We start from the raw sequence: 27,835 nt of genomic DNA, 5'->3' as shown, positions 1-27,835 counted from the left end.
CTGAAGGTGACAATGGACTCTTGCCCATTTGCACCACATTAAGGCCTGCTCTCGGCAGAAAAGTGCCTTTCTGCGTTCACCCCTCTTTACCCTAAAGTAATGGAGCTTTTTCACAGCTCATGGAGGCTTTTGCAGGTCATGCACTTAATGGTGTTTGGTTATCACCTGCCTGCCTGCACACGGAGTTCATCCCTATTTGTGTCTAGAAGGACTTCTGCCATTGTTTGGATCACAATCTCCTAAGCCAGATCTGAACCCCAACACTGAACTCCCAAAAACTCAAGGCACCATTACAGTCGTGGTCGTGGACTTTCTGTATTTCTGCATAAATCTGACCAACATTGAGATATTCAGATCTTCCTACAAGTCCTACAACTAGAATCAAATAAATGCAATAATATTGTTTTACACTTTTATGTGCAGAAATACTGAGAATTAAGGGTTCACAAAATAGGGTTACTTTACTTCAATCGTCCACTTAAGACATTCTACTAAATACAAAGTTCTGTCATGAAACTCTAGATGGTACAGGCTGATAGATTGGTCCTTAACTCAATGTGTCAGCGATCACATCGTTATCTACATAGCGCAGCTGATTGGCTGCTGTTGCATCAGCGGCCAATGAGCTGCATGGGCTCAACAACATTCAAAAACCGGTAGTGTTGCCATTAAGAGACTGCAGCACGCTTTCAAAAACCCTCCACCTTCCCCAACTCCACCTGTATAGATCTGCTATGGGGGTTGTTTCATGTATGTTACATGCTCACAGCAATGTCTGTGAATGTATTGGCAGTATCAAGTCTAATGTTAGTCATCATGCTCCGTTATTTATATTGTTCCAAATTAATACTACATATACAATAGGGGAATAGAGGATTTGACAATGATGATTATCAAATGACACTAAATCATTATACTATAAATGAGAATGAGTAACAGAGTTGCAAATTTAGTGAAAATTATGCCGTCACTCTGTATTAGATAAACTCCTATTCCCCATAAAATAAAGATTTTTTTTTCTTACAATAAATTGAGTACCAGGGTTGAAGGTTGATATATATAAATTTGTAGATCAATTAAGGTCCAAACGATGTTACATCTTAGGTGTTAATTTTAAGAAATTTACTTTTTTTTTGTAATTCGAAAAATGATGTAAACCAGGGTTGCATGCGAAATGTGAAACATTTTATCATTAAAATTAATAAATACATAGATTTATTAAGTTTATATTACATGCGTTTATAAATCTGTTTGGTCTGTTCAATATTGATCATTTACATGATTGTCAAAACTTTAAGGGAAGTATATATTTGATGCGATTAAACTACCTACATTTTTTGCTTTTAATTTTCTTAATGTTAATTTAGATTCTCAAACATATCTAATAGTTCTCAAAAGTAAAAACAAACAAACAAACAAACATGTGATTTTTACCTCTAATGCTAAAAAAAAGTGCTGCCAAACATTTACACGTTAGTCATTCTGAAGTTCTCTATCCTTCAAGGCTGTATTTGGAATTCAAGCAATTTATTTCACCTCCAGATGAGTTTCTCCCGTGTTCCTGCATGTTCAGAAACGGCGCGGTGTGCGTAGAAGCTATTATCCTCGGTCTGTTCAATTATTGATTGGCGAGTGCCACAGGGTGAGCAAAAGCGCAGTATACGAAGACCAAATAAATCTCTCTTTGGACCTTTTTAGACTGTGCCTTCGACTCCCTCGACTTGTGACGGTAATAGGGATGCTAAAACCACAATTATTTGTAACGTCAGGAAGAAATCAAACATCTGCACCACAAGTTTAAAATGATTTTGCCTGCTTTTCCGCCAGACTGAATGGTTTGAGTGGACTGTGCTGTCTTCTGTAAAGACGCGTACAATGCTGCAACACCTTAGTAACATGCAGTCTATTATGGTCCTATAATTGACAGAGCTGGACAGCATCAATTTCTCTTTTATCATGACATCTCGGATCAGTTGTATCCAGTACTATTCCTATTGGAAGTTTTTGACAGGATGGATTTGAATGATATTTCCAGAGTGATTGAGCTGCCAGCGGTCTCCCCCAGGTCCCTCACAGCCTCTGAAAGAGCTTTTATTTCTTTCATAAAACCGGGCAGATTTATCTATTATTAACTCTGCTCCTCATAGCAGCCACATTTTTATGTATTGCTGAGACAGGGTTAAATGATTTTCAGTTAATTAGCTTGCCTCCAGGTTATTGATTTTCTTTCAGAAGGCAGCGAAGCTCCAAACAGGGGCCTCAGACTGGCTTCAGCTCTATCTCTGATCATGGCCTCATGAAGGTGCAGCTGAGCTGATGCTGAGAGACAATCCCGTTGCACCTTCACTGCAGCGCACAACATACTGTTTCCCTGGAGCTTTGAAAGTCTAGATTCATCCACAGAGGAAACAACTTTTGTATAACACTCTCATGCACTGCAGCGACATGCATAACAAAACTGCCGCATTAAAGCATTTAAAGTCATTGGAGAAGCTAAATCAGTTGAATCTTTTGCCATTGTAACAGCACAAGGTCTCAGGTATGATGTGTGTATGCCCAATGGGGTCATGAAAGAAGAATATTGAAGTTCTGCTGCATATACTGGAGACATAACTGAATAGATCCACAGAAAACTGCTGTAGGAATCTATTCGCTCTAATCAATACAACAATATTGTCAAATAAATCAAATACATCTTTCCCAAGATTAAATTGTTGAGGTTAAGTTTTATATTTTGTGTGCAGAACCTTCAATGTCACTTTCATCTTCAGATTTTCAAGTCTGTACAGGTTGGCTGGATCCAATTTGACAGCTCTAAATGGAAAACATGTCAGAGCGGTGGCCAAGTGGTACATTGAACTGCGGTGCTCATGTGGGAAATTCAAGTTTGAGTTTGGCACGCATTCTTAATCTCATTTCAACTTCTTCCCCCATCATTTTCGGTCAATATAAGTGGGATATCGGAAAGGACTGTGGAACTAGCAACGACCTACCAACCACTCATAACACCTTTCTAACTACCTGACAACAGGCTATCTATATTCATAGATCAAATGCATAGATACTGTAAACTTTTTGACAAACCAACATTCATAATTTGTTTGTCTTTAGCTAATAGTTGACACTCAAATATCAATGCATTTTTTATACATATTTAAAGGGAAAATATGTCGAAGCGGTGACCAAGGTAATTCAAGTCTCAGTTAAGCTTGAATTCTCAATCTCATTCTCAAGTCTTTTCTTTACTATACTATCAATGGTGGACAATAAACAGAAAACATCTCATGGACTGGATTGTGAGATTTTTTAACCAAAACAACATTGAAAAAAGCATGAATTTTTACTCCAGCATAGCAACTTCTCAAAACACTTTCAATGACCTAGAAACACTGACAAGCCAATATTCAAAGACGTTTGTCTTTAGTTAACAGTTGTATTTCTGGTATTTAATGAAGGTAACAAAAATGTTGTACAGATTTGAGGAAGAAGGGCAGTTCAGAAAGGTCCTATTGCAAACATACCCACTGTCCACATCCTAGAGGTCATCTGGGTCTAATCTTTGCCCGTGATTGGCTTAAATCGAGATGACATCACATCAACTTTCTGTCTGAGTAAGAAAAAAGCACTTCATCTTTTCATGATAACAGACTCCACATGGTGACGGCTGAGTCTATTCTCTGCCTCATCAATGTTTCAGACCCGAGTAATGAAGTCGAATGTCTGCGAGTCTCGCGCACAGCCCCTATCATGTGTCTCACACACACACATACGTGCACACACGGAGAGCCATGTGACGATGAATTATGGCAAGACCCCTCCCTATTTGACTTCCACAGAGGTGGGCTCTCTGACAAACATAAATTATGTTAATAGAATGAAATAAAAAACACTTTATTCCAAAGGTTTCAGTACTTTGAAATGTCAGGATGATCTACTACGCTACCTGCAGAGAACTCCGAAGCTTAAGTCAGAGCGCTAAAATATTAAAACAAGAAATTTGCGCACTCTCTCGAGGTACTGGAAAGGTAGGTGAAAAATGGAGAACGCACGAGCGTGTCTCCCAGGTGGAGTTTTTCCATTCATTAATTGATCCCAGTGCCAAATATAGCTCTGCATAAGAACGCGACGGAATATTGTAGATACCGAAACTTATTTGACGGTGCTTTCATGGGAAGAATTGCCATTAGGCCTGTTTTTTGTCCTGTTGCCTCAATCAAGTGCTTAGTCAATGTTATCTAAATGCCAAATTATAATTATCGTTCAAATTAGGCATTTGATTTAAAAGAAGTTGATTAACTCCCACTGTTATTACACTAGGGGGGTTATCTGGCAGGAAGCTCTCAGAAAACAACATTTTCTTCTATTATTCTTGTCCAGATGAGAAACATGGAGGACGTTTGCATCCAAATTGGACCAAGTCCCACTGCTACCTCGACATTCCCTGTGTATGATGTGGGGGGGGGGGGGGGGATTCTAAGCAGCTAAATTAACCAGAGATAGGATATTAATTGAACAATTCCATTGTTGCCGTGGCAAACTGCCAATTGATTGGCCCTTCAAGGCCGGATCCTTTCCTCTTTATGGGCGCTCCTCGGGCCGCTGAATGCATTTTCGTTAATGCGAGAATGAAAAGAGGAAAAGGAGAGAGTGAAAAGGGTGCGGGGGCTTGGTCGCGGTGTTCAATTACAGCAGGCGAGAGGATAAATCAATATCATTTAAATTGCTTATGGTAATCACCTACGATCCAATCACTAAGATCAGCATAGGATATCTGCTGACCCCAGCCAAGTCTAACAGTCCCCTAGCTCCAACACTCAAAATCTCCAACTGAAACGCATGTGTAAAGGTCATGCTTTCCAATGCTTGGAGTAGATGGGGTCAGGGCGTTGCCTTAGTGACTGTTATTATGGGATTCGAGGTGTGAGTTTAAATCGTTTCTTCTATAAGGCCTGATTCACACTGCACGCATAAACAGTGCATAAGCAGCAAAGTTACTGCAACTGCAAAATTGCATGGTGCTTTTAAACCAGCAGCAGAAAAGTGATTTCTAGCTTACCAAAATTTGTATTTTAATAATCATTAATTCATCATTCATAGATTATAAAATGGTTATAAGGAGTGAGCTATTATAGAATTTAGATTTAATTGGCTCACATTGAAGTTAATTAAATTGGCCACACCCCACACAGCTGAAATGAAATATGAATTGGAATGAAAGGAAGAGGAATTTACTTTATTACAATTCAAAGCAATGCATTCTGGGAAATGACGTCTTTCAGCCTGGTAAGTTAATGAATTAAAAATGATGAAATATAAATTAAATACACACATATATAAGGCCTATAAAGCAAAAAAAGTTTTGAACAACTTTCATTTTAGTCAAAATTACAGTTATATAATGTTAAAATTAATTCTGCTTCTTTATTTTTTTATTTTTTTATTCCAGTTCTGCATCATATTTGGTATCTCAATTCCAATTCAGGAATTCAGTTGGAATTTTAAATGCATTCTCAATTCAGTTATGAATGGCACTGACACACAACCCTGCTATTGAGAATTTGATCATCATGAAATATAGTTTACATGGAGAAAGGTACCTTGGTGATTAATCTAGACAGAATGGAACCCAAACCACAAATTGTGTCTATAAGGGTACGTTTGCACGACAACGATGTCCTTAGCGATTTTGAAAAGTTTGTGTACAGACGATAACGTTGTCGAAACAATCCCCATTCACACGGATCCACTAAAACAACTAAAAAATGTTGTATTATTCATGCCAGGCCAGTAGTTGGCGATGTCACTTTGTAAAGAAACACTACGCGCCTAAAGACTGAACATGTATGTATGCGCATGACGTCAACGTTTTCACAAATTCACTTTGAAACCCGTTTTCAAATGTTTGCGCTTTCAGGCCCCAAATCGCCATTGTCATGTAAATGAACGGCCAAAACGCATAAAAAGTGACATTTTTAGTTGAAAACGGTGTCATGTAAACACCCCTAAATTACTTAAATCATCCAGATTCAGTCAGATTTACTAAAAAGAAAGTAAATGTGAGCTTGCATCAAGGCTGATAGACAACATTTTTCAGCAGTCTGTGAGATATTAGCTCTTATAATGCTTCATAAGTCTATATTGCAAAAGATTATACTGAAAAAAGGTCACACGGGCATTTTCACACAGGTTATTCTTTGTTCGTAATGCAGCAAAAATAGGCTCAGTGCAAAAATTATTTTTGCACTTGCAGCTATATGTTCCGGCTGTTAACACGAGCACCGAAATGATGCTTATATGCTTAAATGTTAGATGAAGCACCTCTTTCTTATGACTTTTGGCCTACAGGCCATCTATTAGGCATTACGCTGAGATAAATATGCTGAAATCATTGAGTCAACACAGGGCATTTGCTTCACTGAGCATTGAAGGTAGATTTATTTGCCCCTTCAAGTGGCCATTTCAATGGTCAGTTTTACCCCACATGAGATAATATGACTTCCTGTGTATAAATGGCAATGACAAGTGTACAAGAAAAAAAGAGGCAAGCTTGCTGCAATTCTCTGAGCTCAGTAATGGGCTTCGGTAGAGATGAAGGGCAGAGAAGAGAGCAGCAATGCGAAAGGCATTAGTTAGTCCTTATTATGTTCACATTCCACTGAAGTCTGTTCTCGCACTGAGAAAGGAGTCAAACATATGGTCCTGACCTGCGCTCGCTTCCGTCTCAATGTGATTATGCCTGATCTCTGCACCCATAATTACTTCACATAAACTCACAAGTCGTTAGTTCGTGTGCGCGTATGAGAAAGAAAGCATGCCGTCATTGAAGAAAGGTCACGAGACCGTGCATTCACATCTCGCCCCTGACCTATTTCGTCCGCATTACCGCTGATGCACCTCTAAAAACACTCTAAAAACGCCTAGTCCAGCAGATACGGTCGCTTCTGAATTGCAAGGCTCAAACTCAAATTGATTTATATTGCGCCGTGTCGCCTATAAGTCGGATCCCGGCTAAGCGTTCATTAATTTTTCAGGACCCATGGAGCCATTGTGTGATATAAATCTCTGCTAAACCTTGATACTGGCCCATGCCATGACTTTGAAGTGCAGGTTAATTAAGCATCCGTACAGTTAACGAGCCTTACAATAAGGCAGTGGGAAGATCTGAGAAATATATGATGTCTGTTGTAATATAGAAACAGTGTGGGAGGAATACAACAGTACAGCATCTGCCTATCAATATATATAGACCACTAGCGCTAATTCAGGCATGTGTCAGTCTCGACTCTGTCTGTTTACAGAATGTCCATCTAAGGAACAACTTCAAGGTTGACTCCAAGAGCTTTGAGTTTCCACCAAAAAAAATCTTCTCGGATAGGCCGGACCCAGCTCTTCCCCAGCGGAGAGAGAGCCCCTTGTGGGCGGATCAGTCATTATTGATCACAGAGCAAGGTTTAGCTGTTCTTCATCTGCCCGGCCTGTAAAATGCTTGGCTTGACTGAAATATTGCACAGCCTGGAGCTGGGCACAGGCCCAAAACAAATGAGAAAAAGCCTTTACGGGGCATATGCATGGTCAGCCGTGGCGACCTTGGGGCTAAGTACTAGTATTTACTGTGTCACCAGGAGAGGGCTGGTTAAAGAGAAGGACGAAGCAGCTGAAGGATGCTCAAATAATTAAGACACAAGTTGGTTTAAAGGGATCCTATTATGCTTTTTTACATTTTCAACTTTCTTTAGTGTGTAATGTTGCTATTTGAGCATGGAAAATGTCTGCAAAGTTACAAAGCACAAATTAGTTATTCTCCAAACAGAGTTATTCTCCATATCAGCAAGCACTGTTTCTGAACTCCCTGAAACACCTCGATTCTGGGAACGTACAACATCATAATATTCCTCATTTAAACAATTCCCACCGAAGGCATACATTTTTTTTTTTTTTTTAAAGGAGGCGAGACCTGGTTACGTTATTAGTATGTTGAAACTCTGTGTTATGGTAAGGGCCGTGACATTTGCAAAGCACGCTTGAAGCGATTGACCAATCACAAAACATTGATCCAGCCAACCAGTCAGAGCACATTACACTTTTTGGAAGGAGGGGCTTCATAGAGACAGGAACTAAACAGAGCATTACTGACAGACTGGGAAGAGAGGTGCTGCACCAACAACATAAGTTACATAACACATGTGAAAAAATGTGTTTTTGGACAAATCCAGCATGAAAACCTGTTCTAGTTAAAGCCAAAAGCAAAATCAAGACTTTGAAAATGGGCATAAGGTCCCCTTTAACTAGTTTTTGTGTCCTTAAATATAAATCTCTTTTCAAACAGCTTCAAAGGCCAGTTCAAAATCAAAAGTATTTTTTTGTTTTTTAATGCACACTTCTGCTCTTAATGTGAACGACTCTTTAATGCATTTACCTTTTGGGGGGTAATTTTTAATCAAAATGTCATAACTTGCTCTTCTTGTGCTATGACTCACACAACACTCACTTTTCATAATTCAAACAATAACTGATGAATAAAACCCTGCAATACATTTTTTTGTTGTTGTTGTTCAATAAGCCATTGCTTTTGGAAATATGTCACGATATGAAAGAACTTCTATTTCATGCTGACTTTAAGATCCCAGAGTTGTTTACCAGTGTAAAAATAAATTGCTGCAATGCTAGATAAAGCACAGTCTTAAACACAAATATAATACATATATTCACTTACGCAGAATTACAGATATTTTTGCTTTACTTCGAAGTTGATTTTCAGAAGATTTGATTGGTCATGGAGCTGTGTTGAGATCCTTAGTTTTACCTAAATGTCATCATAATAAAGTGAACTTAGATTTTATGACTTCAATAATAGAACTTTATTGAAATCGTATATAAAGACTGAAACACTTCAAGACAAAACACTAAAAGACACATTTAAATAGCCTATCTTAGACTAATTAAGTAACAACGATTAGATTTTTCATAGTTTTCATAGTATCAAGGTAATGTGTGAAGCAGGAATAACAAGAAACCATTCGTCGTTCTGTTAAGCAGGGCTATTTTTAACAAACATCTGCTATGTGTAGCAGTGTGGCAGTATAAAACAGTTCGGTTTGTCGGTTGTGGCAGAATAGACAGAGTGCAGAGGAATGAGTGTTTTGTACGTCAAGGGTGAATTAGAAACAAATAAAGAGGTGCTCCATGTGCATTAGACAAACATGAATGTAAACATTAGTACTACTTGGGCTTTCAAATAGCTCCCTCTAGTGGACAACACATGCACTGGTTTCTTGCACACTTGCAACTTTAAAAGATTAATCACAACCATTTGTCAGAAACAATTTTTATTTGTATTTTATCCATTAATAAACCTTTTTGCTGTTGTTGGCCAAACTTTCTTTAAACCTGCTGATAATAAAATGTTAATTGAATATTTTCCTGTGCTTTTCTTTGCAAATGGTGTGAAACGACATGCACAAACTTACAAAGGCCTAATTATCTGACAGAATCTAAAGCTGTTACTCAAAGTCTGCCGCTCATGATTAATAAGTAACAAAAAAACAAATGTCTGTTCAATGTGCAATCCAGGTCAAAGCTTCAGACTCATCCTCGAATATGTGCCAGGAGTTAAAGATTATCAGCAGTTTAAAGGCATATTTTTTAGCATTTACATTATAAAGTGCATTAAAGGGGGTGTGGTACTGAAAACCAATAGAAAACACACTAAAAATTCCGTAAAAAGAAAAAAAGTGTTCTTTTGTGTGTTCTTTCACACAAAACTGCAAAAAGTATGTAAACTAAAACTAAATGATTTTAAATGAAGTGAGTGCTATCCATTAAAGAAAAAGAGCGGTGGTGAGCACCCTATAGGCCATAGACATGGTTGCGAGCAACCCCACACCAAAGAACAGACCTCTGCTAGGCTGGGGCAGAGCCATAACATAGGTCACTGTGTGGATGAAGCGTGACCCCACAAACACCCGGAAGTGCAAGAGAGCCGAGGAGAGATCCGGCCCAGTGAGTGAATACAGAAGACCGATCACCACAAAGGGAACAATGTTTTCCAGGTCATTCTGATGGCATCTGTGATTCAAGAACAAAGGCATCAGAAAGAGACAACATCAGTTGAACCTTCATCGCTCACCCACTGATCTTGTCATAAAACGGTTTATAAGTTTACCTTCGCACTCTTTCCACATCCGGATCAAACCTGACCAGTTTCTTCCTGTCTTCTGTGGTCTTCACCAAGGTGGTGTCCTCAATGTTTGCAAAAACCTAAAAGAGGAGTCATTAAATCTGTGAAAATTAAGTGTTTGACAGTCTGTTCAAAACTTCATAAGAAAATATAACGCGGTTTGTATAAGCTGTAAGTAGTGTAGTAGTGTACCTGTTTCGTCAAACGATAGTATGAAGTCACGAAGCTCATAACCATCATTTTGAGGATGACTATGGTTGCATATGTGGAGAAGGCCAGGAAGACCTCGCTGTCAATCATGTGCACAACTTTCGCCATCTTTATTAAAATTTACAAATGGGGCAAAAAAAAAAGTGAACATACATACAAACATAAACATGAAGCAAAAATAAAGCCTGGTACTCATATGCAAAATTCCTACAAAAGCATTAATAGTTATTTTGATAGAAAATTTATTATATCGCCCTAACTAACAAATGTGGCCAATTTCTACCAGCTTTGACTAGTTAAAAAACCAGCTACCATGTTCCAAAACAGCTCCCAGTTTAATCATAAGTTCCAGTTTAATCATAAATTGTCAGTATCATAAAAGCAAGCTTCAAATGTAGTATTCAGAGTTTTATTCACAGAATGTGGACAAAGATCCTACCAAAAAGTTATAGAAACGTAAGCAAATATTCCTTTAACAGCACATTGAGTTGTTTATGTCCTTTATAAGTTGAATTTAGTGCAATTAAGTTACATGAACAGAACAAAATACCCATTTCTCGACTGTTCATATAGCACAATTGAAAGGTTTTCATATTATAGACGTTTAACATTGTAACACCATGCATTTTCGTGCATGTGTCGTTTGTTTACGTACGAGTTTAATGGACAAAATAGAGCAAAATAGAGCAAACTAGGACACCGAAGGCGGTCTCTCTGGAATGTCAAAGGAAAGGCAATTTATAAAACACAAGTACTGACAAGAAGACTAAACAAAACTACAAAAGCAAGATGATAAAATGAAGTCTAAGCATTCTAAATATTGGCGCTTTGACGCGTTTCTCACCTTTTTTGACTCCACTCAGTTTCACAGCTCTTCCTGAACTAACTTCAGATTGGTGGGAGTTTCAAGCCTCGCATGCAAATAACTTACACATTCAGACGACGAACTGTTATATTTATGCAACTGTCTTTTTTTGCGCAATTTGGAGACCTCCACAGGCACGTTGCTGTAGCTCAAACGATGGAGCATGACGGTAGCAAAGCCAAGTAACAGCTAGTTATCTCATTTGTATTAATATTTCTCATGGGTGAGTTTGTTTTTACTCTATAAGTAGCTACATACCTTAAGGTTATTAAAATTTCTCCAACAAAATATGTGCAAATAAAAAAATACAGTTGACTGAACACACATTGCTCTTTTGTGACAACATGCACCAGTAGGCTATTAGTGTATCTTGCCACACTGGATGGGGTAAGTTGTGCCACATTATAGTCTATTTTATCGATGTTTAGCTCATTTTAAACATGGAGACAAATATGAAACAAAACAACTTATGAAACAGCAAAAAGCTTGCACACTGCATCGTTTGGCATGTCAAACTGTAATCATACTGATTTTGTGATGTCTCTCAAAGTGTTCTTTGCGCCCTCGGGTAGACCAAATAAGACTGTGATAGATATGTTGCAAAATGTTCAATAAAAAATCCTTCAAGTCAAACACAAGTCATCCTTTAATCCTTCAAGTCATAACAAATTATAATTATATATTAATATATATTACGGCCTGGTTTCACAGTCAGGGTTTAGATTAAGCCAGGTTTAGGCCTTATAGTTTAAGTAGCTTATATGAAACGTGCCTAAGAAAAAAAAAACATTACTGGTGTGCATCTTGAGACAAAACAATGGCACTGACATATTTTAATACGTGCCGATGCAAGTTGCTTTCAGTTAAAACAGCTCAAACACTAAAGCATTTTAGTCTGGGACTAGCTTAAGCCTTGTCTGTGAAACCGGGGGTACAAATTATAAAGTTAAAACCTCAAATAAAAAAAGGTTTCACAAGTATTGAAGAAAAGCATGTTTTAGCACTTGGAATGCATCCTAAACAGACTGTCAGCATTGATAACCCTCCGTTGAATGCTGAGTCACTGTGACAATGACTTGTTGACTGTTAACAAAAATTGGAAGTTCAGCAGTGACATTAGCACCTTTATAGACAGGCATATACATGAATACCTGTATTTTGGGAACTGCAAATTCATCAAAAATACAGATGAATTGTTGACAGTTTTTATTATGAATTGCATACAGTGAATCAGAAAATAAAGCAGGGACAATAAAAGATATAAAACAAGGCTCTCCCGTTCTGCAGAGCACCGGCGTCTTTAGAGATGGAGTGCTGTTGTGAGAACCCTGTAGGCCATTGAGAAAGTTGTGATCATTCCCACCATCCAGGACAGAGCTCTGCTAGGCTGGGGCAGAGACATCACGTAAGACACCGTGTGGATGAAACGTGAACCTACAAACACTCGGAAGTGCAACAGAGCCGTGGAGAGATCCGGCCCCGTCAGTGCATACAGGAGACCGATCACCACAAAGGGAATGATGTTCTCCAGATCATTCTGATGGCATCTGTGATTAAAGAGCAAAAATCACTGAGAATATATGCAATTAACAGGTTAAATGAGGATAGGTCTGTCCTTTTCTATTACCTTCGGACACGTTCTACATCAGGATTGGTCTGGAGCATCTTCTTTCTCTCCTCTGGATCTTTTTTGATCATCGCAGTGTCCTCAAAGTTTTGAAAGGCCTGTGTGATGAACAGAAACACATTAATTATAGCCTATTACTGAAGAGCAACACTATATAATTCTTGCATTAGATCCAACGTTCAAGTTAATTATAACATAATGCAGAATGAATCAGTCTTTTTAAGTCACTTATTTCTTTATTGCAATTTATATCAAACTGAATTTTCTAAACCAATTGCACCTTTCTGGTCATCCTGAAGTATCCAGTCAGAGGAGCCATGAGCATCATTTTGAGAATGACAATAGTAGTATATGTGGAGAAGGCCAGGAACACATCGCTGTTTATCAGGTCAGCCATTTTGCCAAATTTCCTTCAAAGGACAACATAAAGAAAATTACAGAGCAAAAGCAAAGTATAGGGCAATGACAGACATTAAGATATCGTAAAAAAAAAAAGCAAATGCACATAGACCTATCTTATTATAGGCCTACTATTTTGTTCAGGTAGGAAAATGTTTCTGCTTTTATTCAGTGTAGTAGCCTAATAAAAGTTTCTAGCATGTCATTTCTTGACCAATAGATGTGAGAACTTATGGGAACTCTAAAATATGTCTGTGAAACGGTTCTTTTGAACAATTCTTTTCAAATAACTGGTTCATAAAACAAGTCTGCAGTTCCTTTACGGCATATAGCCTATTACTTTGTTCTACTAAAGCATGACATATACAGTCAATTACACTAAACCACTTTGTTTGGATGTTTAAAACTGTCTGTCATAGCTATACAATAATGATTTGTTAATTTCTGCAGAAGATTTCTGGTAAACTTCATTCCCATTCGGATGGATTCTATTCGTAAACAAGTCCGGTTCATCCGGTCCATTAAAAAGATTCGATTCACACAAAAAATTATTCATTCACGAATTGGACATCGTTATTGTTATTGAATAAACAGTTGAGGAAATACCACTACTGGCTACTTATCAAATAAACAAAATTATTCCAAAGCCCTGTCTTTACAAACACTGTGTAAAATTACATTTCCATACCATTTTCCTCACTATCTATTTTTTACACCCCATCCACCCTGTTGCGCCGTTCACGCTGCAACAATAATGTCGCCTCCATTTTAATCAACCTGTTTACACTGAAAGTAATAGAGTTTTAACTATAATGCATTGTGCCGCCTCGTTTAGTATAATAATGGGGGTATTCGATTTCTTTCCATTCTCTTGCATGTAAGACCTTAAAGAGTTTATTTGGAGCTGGTCACGCGCCTCTCCAATCAAATGCAGCAATAGCAAACACAATTGGGGCAACAAGGGAAATGTTGCTCCATGCTTACCTGGTTGACGATTCTTGCGGATGACGACAAGTGTCACAGCGCTTTGAATCAATTGCTCAGTTATGGTGCAAGTAGTTCCGTATAGGACATCCTACTTGGACCAGAGCCAGCTAGCGCATTCCATGTAGCGTGATTTTCTTGTCAAGTTAACAGCTTAATTCTTTGGAGCTTTGTGGATCAATGACTAATCCTAGATTATTTTGATCTGTACAGTAAGGTCTTCCAGCAAAATCAAACACAACAATTGCTGTTTCTTTTGTGTTTTGTCTTTTCTTTTTGCTGTTGGCAAGTATGCTTGCATTTTCATGGTGACTCCCTAAGCCTGTTTGTCACGTTATGCAACAGTGAGGGGTTGCAAAATATGTTGATTTCACCCCAGAGTTTATCCGGAATATTTTACCAAGGCAGTAAAATTGTGTGAATAGTCACTCACTAGAACAAAATAGGATGTGTTATTCCCCATGTAATCAAAACGTATGCTTTTCTGACCACTTTTATACACTTAGATTGGTCACAGGTGTAAACATGTCTTGAAACGTTTTATTTCAATTTATTTCACTAGTCAATCTACACAATGTTTTCTAAATAGTGTTTTCAAGCATTTAGGTAGGCTAATCATAAAAGTTAGGCCTATGTACATTTTCATTATGATCTGTATCATACATCCAAACTTAATACTGTCATAACTCAGCACTTTATATCGCAAAACACTTCTAGAAATTAATGTAAAGTGTTATAGGTTCCAACCCGGTCTCATTAGAGTTTGTACGAGATGACAAACTCGTAAAAAAAAAAAAAGTAGGGCCTTGACATTACCATAAACCCCAACCTCTAACCCAAATTTTAAACATAATTTGGCATTGTAACAGGACAAAAAAAAAAAACATAAAAGTTTGAACGGTTATACCATGACTTCCATCTCGTATGAATTATTACAAGTTGTCATGACAGTGTCGTGTTTTTTTTTTAAGTTGCTTGGGATAAAAAGTAGTATGGCATGTTTTCGCCACAGAATAAAAAATTAAAAAGCTACTTTTTATCTCACGATTCTGACTTTTTTCTTGCTGTTGTGAGTTTACATCTCGCAATTCTGACTTTTTCTCCCAGTTGCGAGTTTATATCTCGCAATTCTGAGGGGGAAAGAAGTCAGAATTGCGCAATTAAAAGTCCCAATTATCTTTCAATTGTTTTATGCAGTGGCGGAAACAAGCTTCCATAAAAAGCTTGTCAGCTTAACAAATATAGGTGTTTTTCTTCAACTTCTATATCAAAGACCTTTTTTTCAGGTGTTTTCAGTCATGCTGAACGCCGCATGGTGCATTGGCACTTAACCATTGCTATCTTGAAGGTATGCGTTTAAGGTATCCGCTTCATTAGGCCTTATTCTGTTGACTGCTCACATAGGGAATCATGCCATGTAATTGTAGGCACTAAAGAGATCTAGTCATTCTCCGCTCCTGTCATCTTCCTCAGCAGAGGATCTCGAAGCGAGAAGTTAGTCTTGTCTCAAGCTGAGTGAAGAGCAAGACGTCTTCTCCCTCCTTACAATTACACCACTGTCAAGCTAAACAGCTGCACGTCATGTCGCCATTGTGCTCGTGTTTTTGTAAGGCATTGCAGGTGCAAGAAACATCCTTATCGCTGCTGGAACATATTCTTGTCTTTACATATGGATGAGCTCCACGAGAAAGTGCGGCGCGGAGAACTAGTTGATAAAGAATGTGGACTGATGAGATATTCTCCTACTGACACGTCGCATTTGCCGGCTTCTCCAACTAATATGCTTTACCTCGTGTTTACCATTCCAGGGAGAAATGTGGGACTGTGCTACTTTGCCAGAGGAACACATGAGAGATGTCAATCAACGTGCAGGGACAAGGGATTTAAAGATGTCGTGCCGCAGTCAGAGATTTAACAGTGTGGTCTGTGTCAGGTGTCAACAACTTCACCATCAGAATTGTAATGCTGTAAGACACATATCATTAGTGTTTGATTTGCACCTCACCTGAAGAACGCTAACTGCTTTTTCTTCAGACTTGGAAGTAGTTTCACATTTAATACAAAATTCAACTTTGAACACTGCAAGCTGCACGGCTGCCTAGTGTTTCAACACTTTTGCCAAGACTTATGAATTTCAATTGAATTGGGTAATCTTTCAGTGGTGTACATAACAGGAATTCAGAATAAATGCATTTCATTTAAGTAATCAATTTCATTTAAAACAATTATGCACTTTTAAAACTTTTGCAGTACAGTTGGTAAATGGCAAAGCGACGTTCATTTGCTTTGGCATTAATATAACTCATTTTATGCATAGCAAAGTTAATACACTGTCGTTCAAAAGTTTGGGGTCAGTAAGATTTATTAAAAAAAATATATATATATACTTATATAAGCAAGAATTCATTCAATTGATAAAAATTGACAGTAAAGAAATTTATGTTACAAAATATTTCTTTTTCAAATAAAAAGTGTCCTTTTGAACTTTCTAATCATCTTAAAATCCTGGGAAAAAAATAATGAATCACGGTTTCACATTTTAAACAGTTTTCAACACTTTAAAAAATGTTTTTAAAGCTGCAGTCCACAGTTTTTCCTCTTAGTCGCCATCTCTGTTCGAAATCTGCAATTGCAGTTATTCGCGGAATTATCAACTTTACGTGAGTTGTACCTCGGCACGGAACACCGCGGATGAACACAATGTTTGAGGAGAGTGTGCAGCTGTCAGTCACGCGCCGGTGTGGATACTAGCATTCCGAATCACAGATTCTACTTTTTGGAAGTATGACCACTGACCAACATACAAATTTTCACCCTAAAATGTCATCTGAACAAGTAAGTAACATCCACTTTTGTTCTTCTGACCAACTAACTAAAAAAAGCATTGCAGCAAATCACGCTGATTAAATCTAACGATCGATTATCATATCACGTCAAACCGTGCAAATTATACTTTGTTCTCAAATTGTTAATGTTAACAACGTCGGCATTGCGTGACTACATTTAATGCCCTTCAGATATGTATCCTTGTCTTCGCATGAGTCCGGTTGCAGTCTCTTATTCCAAACTCAAGTCCAAAGTCTTTTGCATTTTACAACGGGTGAATCTGTTGTCACTGGTGATTGTCGTTTGAATCCGCCATCAAATTGATGTTTAATTATATCAAGTGCTGTGATAAAAGGCTATAAATCTCCACCTCCAACATCCTCACTCGCAATCTAGCCTACTAGCCGAGACTCCTTCTTTATGTGTACAGATGTGACGTAATGACTCAATATAGCCTACTAGCCGAGACTCTTCTTTATGTGTACAGATGTGACGTAATGACTCAATATAGTCTACTAGCCGAGACTCTTCTTTATGTGTACAGATGTGACGTAATGACTCAATATAGCCTACTAGCCGAGACTCCTTCTTTATGTGTACAGATGTGACGTAATGACTCAATATAGCCTACTAGCCGAGACTCCTTCTTTATGTGTACAGATATGACGTAATGACTCAATATAGCCTACTAGCCGAGACTCCTCCTTTATGTGTACAGATGTGACATAATGACTCAATATAGCCTACTAGCCGAGACTCTTCTTTATGTGTACAGATGTGACGTAATGACGCAATATAGCCTACTAGCCGAGACTCCTTCTTTAAGTGTACAGATGTGATGTAATGACTCAATATAGCCTACTAGCCGAGACTCCTCCTTTATGTGTACAGATGTGACATAATGACTCAATATAGCCTACTAGCCGAGACTCTTCTTTATGTGTACAGATGTGACGTAATGACGCAATATAGCCTACTAGCCGAGACTCCTTCTTTAAGTGTACAGATGTGATGTAATGACTCAATATAGCCTACTAGCCGAGACTCCTCCTTTATGTGTACAGATGTGACGTAATGACTCAATATAGCCTACTAGCCGAGACTCCTTCTTTATGTGTACAGATGTGACGTAATGACGCAAAGACATGCTCGAATCTCCGGCGGAAATCCAACCGGTACCATTGGAATTAAAAACATTACTACAAGCTTACCGCTTTGAATCGAGCTAAGGCAAGCAGATAGTTTTGAACACTGGCTGGTTATGTACTTGCTCAAAAATTTATTTTGGATAATTTATGACCCAAAAAAGTTACGGACTGCAGCTTTAGGCAGCAAATCAGCATATTAGAATGATTTCTGAAGGATCATGTGACACTGAAGACTTGGAGTAATGATGCTGAAAATTCAGCTTTACATCTCAAGAATAAATTACCCAAACTTTTCAATGGTAGTTCATATAAAAAATAAATGAAAAAATAACAGATATCTTAACATATTTTTTTTTTTAAGAGGCAACCAAAAATCTTATTATATGCTTATATACACATTTTTTATGGTAGACTTACAATTTTTAATACTATACAGCCGACTATCTGTTTGTCCAAATAATGGTAGAAGGGTGAGGGTTCAGGAAACAGTATTCATTACTTTTTGCTATACTTTGAACGTGGCTCATCCAATCACAATTTAGAATTGGAACATTTTCTTTTTTATTTCAAATTAAATCACCGTAATTTAATGTCTTTCTTCCTAAGTGACATTTTGCATTATACATGGCTTGTAGGTCATAGCACACAATTCTAAAAACCTAATAATAGCCTAAATGCTATTGCGAGATCACTGATGTCAGGGTTGCACAAAGCAAAGCAAAACAAGGTAACTAGGTCTTTGGCTGTACAATCTCTTGTTGATTTGTATAATTCACCGTTTTAGAGCGAGACAGGGAAGGAGAGCGCTTGTACGAGACAGAACCGAACACAAATAATGCAGTATGATTTCCCAAAAGGACCTGTTAATGGCCAACACATGAATTGATCTCTCACCAGTCTCACCAGTAATTGGGATGCCGACTGTGGTGTCACTTTATTGATTTTTCACTGGTAGCCAACTTGCACCCGGGTTGTAGGACAACGATGACTAAATAACAGCCAGACCAATGATCTTAATGCTAGGAGCCAAGCACAGCTATTGATTTCATTACTGAATGCCTCCTAGGCTCCAAGCACATACATTTTTTGTATCGACCCAAGGCGGCGTCTACATTTCTTCCTGCACTGTCACATGCACTGTGCCTGGGCATTCAAAAGCTGAACGCTGAGTAGGCCTATGTACAAATACTTGCTCGGATGCATGTTTACACCATACATTTGCATCATGCAATCAGCATGTGAAGGTGACCCGCTTTGACAGGGTTGGCAGTTTTATGTCTCCAAAAACATGTCTGAATTACCCCCGTTTACTACCTGGCTCTCTGGATAATAAAGTGCATCATCCGGGTGTTTGAAGTGCTTGCACATTACTCACACTATTTATACTACAAAATGGGATAGAATAGTGCACAAGTCTGCTGTGAATTGGGATGCACATACGAGTGCAAGTCTTGGTTTTATCCATAGTTTTTGGTGAGTCTCAGGATATCGTTTCTATGTCAACCAAGAGCTTAAACGGCAAACGCAGCCAAAAAAAGTAATAATTATGACAATAAATCATAATTACAGTATGAGATTAAAAAGTGTATATATTAAACCATAATCATAAGATAAAAATCCTAATTATTAGATACCAAGTCATAATTAGTGACATTAAAATGACATAAAAATATGTTTTTAATTAATTTCCGAAACATAATTTCATAATTTTGACTTGGGCTTCCATATAAAACCTTAAATAAATGTCTATGAACAAAGTCATTTAGATCAGAAGAACAACAAACCAGTAAGAGATACAAAGAATGAAAAAGTTAGGGAAAAAAGTTTTATTTTAGTGTCCTTGTTACACATGTTACATGTACTTACTCTAGTAACAACAGTAAATTATGCATAATTACATGCAAATAACCCTAAACCAAGCCTAATCCAAACCCTATAGTAAGTATATGTGCTGTTAATTATTACTCAGTACTTAAATGTATTAATAATTAGTGATTACATTGAAACAAGGATACCTTAAAATAAAATGTAACCAAAACATTGTATTATTTAAAGTGCCCCTAGTATACTTTTACACATATAACGTGTGTAATATAGCTGTTTGTGAATGTGAAATGTCTGCAAAGTTTTAAAAATCAAGGTGCACGACAAAATAGAGTTATTGCCTCCAAAACGAAAGAATCGATTCTGAACTGGCGAAACGAGTCTTCACCATTTCTCGCTTTCTGTTACATACCTATGTAACTGTAACTAATTTGCATAATGCCAGCCTACAGTCTTCATTGTGAACAAAGTCTACCTTGCCCCGCCCTCAAACACTAGTTGTAAATGAGGCCTGGAAGAATTTGGTTCGTGTTGCCGACATTTCGAGAGACGCCGTTGTCAGCGCTGCGAATCCACTTTACATGCACTTCAAAAGGAATGTCTAAGGACAACGCACTGGAATTGATAAGGAAAAAAGCTTGTTTCTATCACTATGAATCAAGCGCTGAGGAAGCCTCTGGAGCTAAAAATCAGATATGGTAATAGCCGTTTCATTGCAGCGCATGCAGTAAGCGGTCGACCAATCACAACAGGGCCGTCTGACCAATCAGAGCAGAGTTTTGGAAAGGAGGGGTTTTGAAAGACTGTTTCAGACTCTTTCAGAAACGAGGTGATGTGCACTGTATTTATGAGAAAATTAAAGTGTTTTTTGATCTTGGATGCATGTAAACTTATTATAGGAAACCTCCAAAACAAAATTAGGATCCTTTAAAATAGCATAATGGGACACCTTTTACCTTGCTTATGTTAAAGATTCTCTTAGTCCATCAGTACTCTAACTGCAAACAACAATGTGGTTACCAAAAGATATACAGCATGGCAGCTTCCGGTTAAAAGCCTCCTTGTGACTTGAAAGTTGTCTGAAGCTCCTGCAGGCGCGTCTATTAAGTTCTTTCAGTCTTTAATAATCTATCCATCGACAATGACCCTTAACTAGCAGAGCCATTAGGAAAAGAGGCTACTTGTTCTGCACTTAATTACGGCAAACACTGGTGCTCATTATCGTAAAGAGCTTGTTTCCCCATAAGCTTCACCTAAACTCTGAGTTTAATGACAAAATTAGTCAACCTGTGCAATTGCTAATGATCTATTATGAAAATCAAACACCCAAACAACAGTTAAGTGGAGACTCAAAAATCACTTTCAGAAAACATTACCATCACAAATCCACTCATGTACTTTTGTGATATGTCAAAATATGTCCAATGTATTTGGAAGAGGATGGCACTGGCAGCGGGTTGTGAGTTCAAATCCCCTCTCAACTGATTACATGTATAGCTGTAAATGACCTTGGATAAATGCTTCAGCCAAAAGTAAACGTCCATGGGGATTTACCAAGAATTTCATCATTTGAAAATTCATATAGCTTTTGTTCATGATGGTTTTAAATTCAACAAACCAGTGCAGGTTAACATAAGTCTGGTTCAAGCAGGTTAATAGTCACATTTTCAAAACTGTATCTACAGGCAAAGTTTTGCAAACTAAATATCTCCAATCTCAGTCAATGAACTCTCTGTTAATCATCTCACATTCCCAACAGTAGCTTGACACCTTTTTCGTGGCACGGGCCTACGAGTGAGTTACGTCAGGTGTCATATCGGATATGGCTCCGGGGTGCAAATTAAGATAATTACGTACTGTGAATTCCTCGATAAGTGGTCCTCCAAACTCAGACGGTACCGTGTTCACGCTTACTTAATGCACATCTGAACAAAAGCTCCTGCTCCTGCTAGGCGTAACGCTTGGGCCTCGGCGCTCTGCAGGAGGGCTCGTCTCATAAGGATGCTTATTTTAACGAAGCGTCTCCACGCTACAGATCACTGCGTGGCCCCATGGATCCGCTCTCCTCCTCACAAAGGGAAATAAATCTCTTTTCGGCAGGATAATTACCAAGATAATTTTATCCGTAATGATGCTTGTCAGTCAGGAGAGCTGATGAAATTAGAGATGTTCTTGTGTAAGGAAAAAAAAAAAGAGAGAATCCCAGAAGATTTATCTGTCAAGAATGAAGAGAGATGAATAAAGAAACTAGCGAAAGAACTTTCTTTTCTTCAACCATACATATAATGGTGTTCAGATGAATCTTACACAAACATCAGTGTGTTCTATATGATATGATGTTATTATTTCTGTGGAACACAAAAATAAGTTTGTTTAAGAGTCACTATGTAGCTCTTACCATAATAATAGTTTGTTACATTTATATGGCGCTTTTCTCGGCACTCAGAGCGCTTTACATGTGGAAGAGGTGAATCTCCTCAACCACCACTAATGTGGAGCATCCACCTGGATGATGCGACGGCAGCCATATTGCACCAGAACTCCCACCACACAGCAGTTTATTGGTGGAGAGGAGACGGAGTGATGAAGCCAATCAGTCTATAGATACCCATGATGGAGGGGGGCCAATGGGCAAATTTGGCCGTTTAATCACCACAGACAGTCAGGACCTCGGTTTAACGTTTCATCTGAAGGATGATAGAATGTTTGGAAAGTTACAAAATGGACCAAAAAATCCAAAAAGATCTCCATAAAAGGCTCAACACAACTACTGCGTTATATTTCAAAACTTTTGAAGTCATCCGACAGCTTTGAGTGAGGAACAGTTACAACAATGACACATCAAGACCATTGGCAGCAAAATGGCATTGGTTGCAAAAGCCATTTTTAAATTTTGAACTGGAACATGATGCAATCTTAATTTTATCTGCAAATATTTTTTATTTTATTTGCACTATTTTTGCATTTAAAAAAAATCACTTAAGTGGAGTAGCACTAGATACTATTTTTTTTATGCAAAAATAGTAATAAAAAAAAAGAAAGAAAGAAAGAAAGAAAAGTCAATATTTTTGATGTTTGTAGATGCTTACAATAATTTGGTATGGTAATATTACTGTGTCATACACATGGTTATTTGCTTCTGCTTGTATCCTACAAGTGGCTTTGGATAAAAGCATCTGCTAAATGAATAAAAGTAAATTAAAAACTTTTATTCTGGCATTTTTCAGTCTGAGTTGGAACTTGACTATTGAAATTCGAGTTTAAAAAAAGTAATTGCGACTTTATATCTCACAAATGAATTTATTTCTCAAAAACTATTTCTTATTTTCTAATTATCTCAGTATAACCTTTTCTATTATTTATGGGTACAAACACTTCACAGATAAAAAGTCAAACAGTAAAACGTTCATGTCAAACATAAAAACAGAAAATTAAAAACATTTTGTGTTTCATGAAAGACAATAGAACATACAGGTTTGGAACAAAATGAGTGAGTAAATGATGACAGAACTTCTTTTTTAAGCGCACTAACCATTTAATCTATCTAAAGTCCGCTAAAAGTATGACATTTACATTAACGTTGGTGTTAGAGATAAAGCAATCTTTTTGCTGCATGGTACATAATAAACGTCTGCTTTCCATTGGTGGACATCATATATATCTTGACACTTCATTAGCTGTTCACACACACCCGGATGTAAACGTGCTCAACTTTATAGTCAGTGCTAGGAAAAGCTAGCACAGCCTTTTAACCACAAAAAAAAAAACTGCACTTGATCGCAACATAGAAAGCTAGAGAGCCAATACTTACTCCAGTGGCACTGCAACTGCACAGCTTTGATCTTAGATGTGAATTCTCTTAACTTGTCTGGGCTTTCAAAAAAGGGCTACTTAAATTATTTCAGAGATGCCGCTTTTCTTCGACGTGGCAAAGGTAGAGCCCTCCTGTGGATTTGGAAAGATAAAAGGTGTTCAAACAGACATCACGACAGGTTTATTATATTACTTAGCATAAGCACTGCCAAGCATCCCTTAAAGGAATAGACATCTTGTGTTTTTTCCTTTAAACAACAAAAAATTAACAGTGAGGAATTGGGACCCTGCTCTTGTGTTGTATCACTCAACAAAGGCGCGTGAACACTCGCTTATTATGTCAAACTTTGACAATGACAGAATTGGAACAGGGCTTCTTCAGCGCTCCGTCCCCCACGGGGAGCCCCCCCTACACACACAACTCTGGAAAGAAAGTTTACTTTCCCTGTCATATGAAATTACATTCGCATTTGCGGAGCGTAGCAGACCATCAGTCAGAACGGAAACAAGTAACACTGTTAGGCGTAACGTATTACAAGTAACATGAGTTACATAATCAGAATACTTTTCTTCAGGTAACTAGTAAAGTAACGCATTATTTTTCAATTTACAACAAAATATCGGAGTTACTTTTTCAAATAAGTAACACAAGTTACTTAGTTTTCCCATTTATTGACTAATTTGCATTTCCTTCAGTCTGAGGCTTCTTCATTTCACTTTTGGCGTGAAAGGGCCTTTAAATTTGCCAAAAACAGAACTTTTGTTTTTTGTTATTAAAAAACAAACAAGCAGAAAAAGTAATGCTAAAGTAACGTAACGCATTGCTTTCTATAAAAAGTAACCAGGTACTGGAACTAGTTTCTTTTTTAGGGAGTAACACAATATTGTAACACATTTTCTTCAAAAGTAACTTTCCCCAACAGTAACCGTAGGGTGTTGTGGAACATATGAAAGACCTTTAAGGTTGGCCATCGAGTAAACTAGCTTTTTTTTTCTTTTTCTCAGACATTTGAGTGGATATTCCCTTATATAAGTGCATTAGCATTAAAGTTCAACAGCCCCAGGCCGGGTATCCATGCAGATATTCCACACAATATCAATTGAGATATTGTTTTTATACAAAACTTCAATTAACAAGTTAATACTGAGCAACTTATATTTTAGACACAATATTTATTGTTCTGCAAACTAAAAAAAGTTACACACGAAACCAAAGCAGCAACAACACGGTTTTTATTCCGATTTGATTGAGTGAATATTACTCACTAATAAATAGTTAATTCTCTCTCTCTGTGTGTGTGTGTGTGTGTGTGTGTGTGTGTGTGTGTGTGTGTGTGTGTGTGTGTGTGTGTGTGTGTGTGTGTGTGTGTGTGTGTGTGTGTGTGTGTGTGTGTGTGTGTGTGTGTGTGTGTGTGTGTGTGTGTGTGTGTGTGTGTGTGTGTGTGTGTGTGTGTGTGTGTGTGTGTGTGTGTGTGTGTGTGTGTGTGTGTGTGTGTGTGTGTGTGTGTGTGTGTGTGTGTGTGTGTGTGTGTGTGTGTGTGTGTGTGTGTGTGTGTGTGTGTGTGTGTGTGTGTGTGTGTGTGTGTGTGTGTGTGTGTGTGTGTGTGTGTGTGTGTGTGTGTGTGTGTGTGTGTGTGTGTGTGTGTGTGTGTGTGTGTGTGTGTGTGTGTGTGTGTGTGTGTGTGTGTGTGTGTGTGTGTGTGTGTGTGTGTGTGTGTGTGTGTGTGTGTGTGTGTGTGTATACTGTATATATGCTAATTTAAAAAATATAACAATACATTTATAAAATATATGTGGATGGTATAATGCTAGGAAGAGAACAGTGTTTAATTCCGATTTGTGTTGATTGAGTGAATGGTTCAATGACTCACTAATAAATATATATATATATATATATATATATATATAATATATATATATATACAGGGCCTTCTCAAAAAATTAGCATATTGTGATAAAGTTAATTATTTTCCATAATGTAATGATAAAAATTAAACTTTCATATATTTTAGATTCATTGCAAACCAACTGAAATATTTCAGGCCTTTTATTGTTTTAATACTGATGGTTTTGGCATACAGCTCATGAAAACCCTAAATTCCTGTCTCAAATAATTAGCATATTTCATCCGACCAATAAAAGAAGTGTTTTTAATAAATAAATAAAAAAGTCAACCTTCAAATAATTATGTTCAGTTATGCACTCAATAGTCAATACTTGGTTGGGAATCCTTTTGCAGAAATGACTGCTTCAATGTGGCGTGGCATGGAGGCAATCAGCCTGTGGCACTGCTGAGGTGTTATGGAGGCCCAGGATGCTTCGATAGCGGCCTTAAGCTCATCCAGAGTGTTGAGTCTTGCGTCTCTCAACTTTCTCTTCACAATATCCCACAGATTCTCTATGGGGTTCAGGTCAGGAGAGTTGGCAGGCCAATTGAGCACAGTAATACCATGGTCAGTAAACCATTTACCAGTGGTTTTGGCACTGTGAGCAGGTGCCAGGTCGTGCTGAAAAATGAAATCTTCATCTCCATAAAGCTTTTCAGCAGATGGAAGCATGAAGTGCTCCAAAATCTCCTGATAGCTAGCTGCATTGACCCTGCCCTTGATAAAACACAGTGCACCAACACCAGCAGCTGACATGGCACCCCAGACCATCACTGACTGTGGGTACTTGACACTGGACTTCAGGCATTTTGGCATTTCCTTCTCCCCAGTCTTCCTCCAGACTCTGGCACCTTGATTTCCGAATGACATGCAAAACTGAGCAACAGTCCAGTGCTGCTTCTCTGTAGCCCAGGTCAGGCGCTTCTGCCGCTGTTTCTGGTTCAAAAGTGGCTTGACCTGGGGAATTGCGCACATGTAGCCCATTTCCTGCACACACCTGTGCACGGTGGCTCTGGATGTTTCTACTCCAGACTCAGTCCACTGCTTCCGCAGGTCCCCCAAGGTCTGGAATCGGTCCTTCTCCACAATCTTCCTCAGGGTCCGGTCACCTCTTCTCGTTGTGCAGCGTTTTTTGCCACACTTTTTCCTTCCCACAGACTTCCCACTGAGGTGCCTTGATACAGCACTCTGGGAACAGCCTATTTGTTCAGAAATTTCTTTCTGTCTTACCCTCTTGCTTGAGGGTGTCAATGATGGCCTTCTGGACAGCAGTCAGGTCGGCAGTCTTACCCATGATTGCGGTTTTGAGTAATGAAACAGGCTGGGAGTTTTTAAAAGCCTCAGGAATCTTTTGCAGGTGTTTAGAATTAATTAGTTGATTCAGATGATTAGGTTAATAGCTTGTTTAGAGACCCTTTTCATGATATGCTAATTTTTTGAGACAGGAATTTTGGGTTTTCATGAGCTGTATGCCAAAATCATCAGTATTAAAACAATAAAAGACCTGAAATATTTCAGTTGGTGTGCAATGAATCTAAAATATATGAAAGTTTAATTTTTATCATTAAATTATGGAAAATAATGAACTTTATCACAATATGCTAATTTTTTTAGAAGGACCTGTATATATATATATATATACACATGCTGTATATTAACTCATTGACGGACCTCAACTGTTGTAAAATAAAGGGAACATTTCTATAAACGGCAAAAGTAAGTTTCACTCAAAATATTCTGTAATGTTTTGCTTGCTGTTCGAACTAAACTTCACCTCTGTGGCAGCAATACAACTTGAAATGACTTCAAACGAGAAAGCACAGACAAGATGAAGTCTGCTGTGGTAAAATGAATACACCTCAAACAGAGTCGTTAGCAGGAAAGGGTTCACAAATTAAAGCAGTAAAAGAGACTAAAGATCGATTGTTGAGGATTTCGGCTGGCATCGCAGCGTGAGAACGGCAGCCGGATGTTAGCGTGCAGTAAGGAGGGGTCTGGATCATACGCTACCCTCCATTCAGTGTGCTAGCTGGCGGCCCCAGTCATTGACAGGAAGGAGTGGGCCGCCAGGGCATT

At 38.1% G+C, this 27,835-nt stretch overlaps 2 protein-coding genes across 2 annotated transcripts; both read right to left on the bottom strand.

Moving 5' to 3' along the window:
- Positions 1–9,397: 9,397 nt before the first annotated feature.
- On the bottom strand, positions 9,398–11,322 carry mgst1.1 (microsomal glutathione S-transferase 1.1). Its single transcript, XM_056257483.1, has 4 exons — positions 11,232–11,322; positions 10,370–10,495; positions 10,163–10,257; positions 9,398–10,065 (listed from the first exon to the last, which is right to left on the bottom strand). The coding sequence occupies exons 2-4, from the start codon at positions 10,493–10,495 to the stop codon at positions 9,819–9,821; spliced, it is 468 nt and encodes a 155-aa protein (XP_056113458.1). The 5' UTR covers positions 11,232–11,322; the 3' UTR covers positions 9,398–9,818.
- A 1,121-nt stretch (positions 11,323–12,443) lies between these two features.
- mgst1.2 (microsomal glutathione S-transferase 1.2) lies at positions 12,444–14,366 on the bottom strand. Its single transcript, XM_056257484.1, has 4 exons — positions 14,263–14,366; positions 13,160–13,289; positions 12,880–12,977; positions 12,444–12,799 (listed from the first exon to the last, which is right to left on the bottom strand). The coding sequence occupies exons 2-4, from the start codon at positions 13,274–13,276 to the stop codon at positions 12,553–12,555; spliced, it is 462 nt and encodes a 153-aa protein (XP_056113459.1). The 5' UTR covers positions 13,277–13,289; positions 14,263–14,366; the 3' UTR covers positions 12,444–12,552.
- Positions 14,367–27,835: the final 13,469 nt, after the last annotated feature.

Source organism: Rhinichthys klamathensis, unplaced genomic scaffold (assembly GCF_029890125.1).
Source record: "Rhinichthys klamathensis goyatoka isolate OS25496 unplaced genomic scaffold, OSU_Roscu_1.1 h1tg000139l_1, whole genome shotgun sequence".
Taxonomy (NCBI): Eukaryota; Metazoa; Chordata; class Actinopteri; order Cypriniformes; family Leuciscidae; genus Rhinichthys; species Rhinichthys klamathensis.
This window is presented reverse-complemented; position numbering and strand designations above follow the sequence as displayed.